Genomic DNA, 1752 nt, shown 5'->3' on the forward strand with positions numbered 1-1752 from the left:
ATACATTATTTAAGCCGACTTAACACCACGGAGCAGCAACACTAGTTGCTGTAAACATGGAGCAGCAACACTAGACTGACTCAAGATAGCAAATTAAATAACAGAATGCATGCATGCACTAGCTGCAGTTCAGTTCAGAACTTCAGATTGACTTGTTTCTGAATCACGCATTCAGAACACCGCCTGGATCTCTAATTGCCTGTTATACATGTAACGACCGGATTTGTGCTTGATCATACGGAGGCCACACATTGTCCCTGCTTTGCCTTTGCCGCCATTCTCGCTGTCGTCACCAGAGCCACTCTCGTTGCCGGAGCCATCGGTGCCACTGTTGCCTTTGCCTTTGCTGCCATTGCTGAACGCTACCTCAATACCAGTGAAGAGGGTAAATTCCTTGCGAGATGCAGATGCAATGGTACCCAACATGTCCATGAGGATGAACCTGCCAGAACCGAGACTCGCGACCTTGGACCTGAACAAAATGTCGGGCTGCCACTCGTCTGGCAGGTCATCACGAGCCCAGATCCGCATCTTCTCTGGCGACGGCTCCTCCCCTGTGACAACGCCCGAGAGGTCAGCAGCGCAGGGGAGGTTGCCTTGCGAAGAGATGCCAAACCAGAGACCAAGCTCGGGGACGTAATCCGCCTTGCCATGGAAGGGCATGAGCCAGTCGCCAGCTTTGCTCCACTCACGAGTCTCAATGTGGAAGCAGTAGGTGCCGGCACCCTCGACGCCTGCAGAGTTGGAGGAGCGGTAGGTGCTGGCACCCTCAGTGCCAGAGATGGAGAAGCAGATGGTGTCGCCGACGAGGGCGTGGCTGTGGACGAAGGCGCGCTTGCGGTGGGTGATCCACGGCGGCAGCGGGAGGATGTCGCAGTGCCAGAACCTGTGACGGGTCGGGCGGATCACCCTCCACACCAGGGCCTCGAACTGCGGCCGCTCCTCCGCCATGTGCGGGTAGAGGAGGCCATCGATGATGTAGAGGTCGCCGGTGTCTTCGCCGTCATGGATGTGTACATCCGTTGGAGGGACGGAGATGGCCATCGGCATCACCTTGGGTCCGTTGAGCCATGGCAGCGTATCGATGCAGCGGGTGCCATCGACGACGTCGAAGCGCAGCATGCGGTTCCCGCGGTCGGCAATGACGACCTTGCTCTCCGAGGCGGTGGGCAAGAAATGAACGGTGTGATGGTTCCACATGGAGTAGTCGAGCTGCGGCGGCCTTATGACCAGCTCGGTCTTTGGAGGATCAATCTTGGGCGCCGCCGCCGCCGCCGCCGCCAAATTAGTGCCGGAGATCCTTGTCGTGTTGGCCTCGGCGGGCGTCAGTACTGTTGGCAACACCTTGCCATGCGCGGCCACTTGTTCTGCCGTGGGGTGAAAAAAATTAATCTTGAGGAGGTCCAAGCGCCGGAGCGAATACAGGTGCCTGCGGCCGTCATACAACCCAAGGTTTAGGATCCGCCGCATGCCGCCCTTCATCCTCTCCGACGTACGATCTCCTTCCTGTTCCTGGGAGGGTAACAAGTAGTAGTAGTAGAATAAGGACAAGAAATACAGAAAATCGAAGCAAGTTGGCACAGATCTACAGGCGGCGGTGGCGGCGGGGAACCTCGAGCAGAGCGGCGGCGACGGCGGGGTACCTGGAGCTGAGCGGTTTTGTTGGGTCGGGCCATCATGGGCTGGGTCCATTTCTTTCCTTCTATAAACAAAAGATATTTCCGAATTTTAAAAGTGTTCACAAATTTGAAA

The 1752-nt window shown here is 56.6% G+C and overlaps 1 protein-coding gene across 1 annotated transcript; it reads right to left on the reverse strand.

The window, feature by feature from the left end:
* LOC119324558 lies at positions 1-1497 on the reverse strand. Its single transcript, XM_037598340.1, has one exon. The coding sequence runs from the start codon at positions 1480-1482 to the stop codon at positions 172-174; it is 1311 nt and encodes a 436-aa protein (XP_037454237.1). The 5' UTR covers positions 1483-1497; the 3' UTR covers positions 1-171.
* Between the last annotated feature and the right edge of the window lie 255 nt (positions 1498-1752).

This window comes from Triticum dicoccoides, chromosome 6B (genome assembly GCF_002162155.2).
Source record: "Triticum dicoccoides isolate Atlit2015 ecotype Zavitan chromosome 6B, WEW_v2.0, whole genome shotgun sequence".
Taxonomy (NCBI): domain Eukaryota; kingdom Viridiplantae; phylum Streptophyta; class Magnoliopsida; order Poales; family Poaceae; genus Triticum; species Triticum dicoccoides.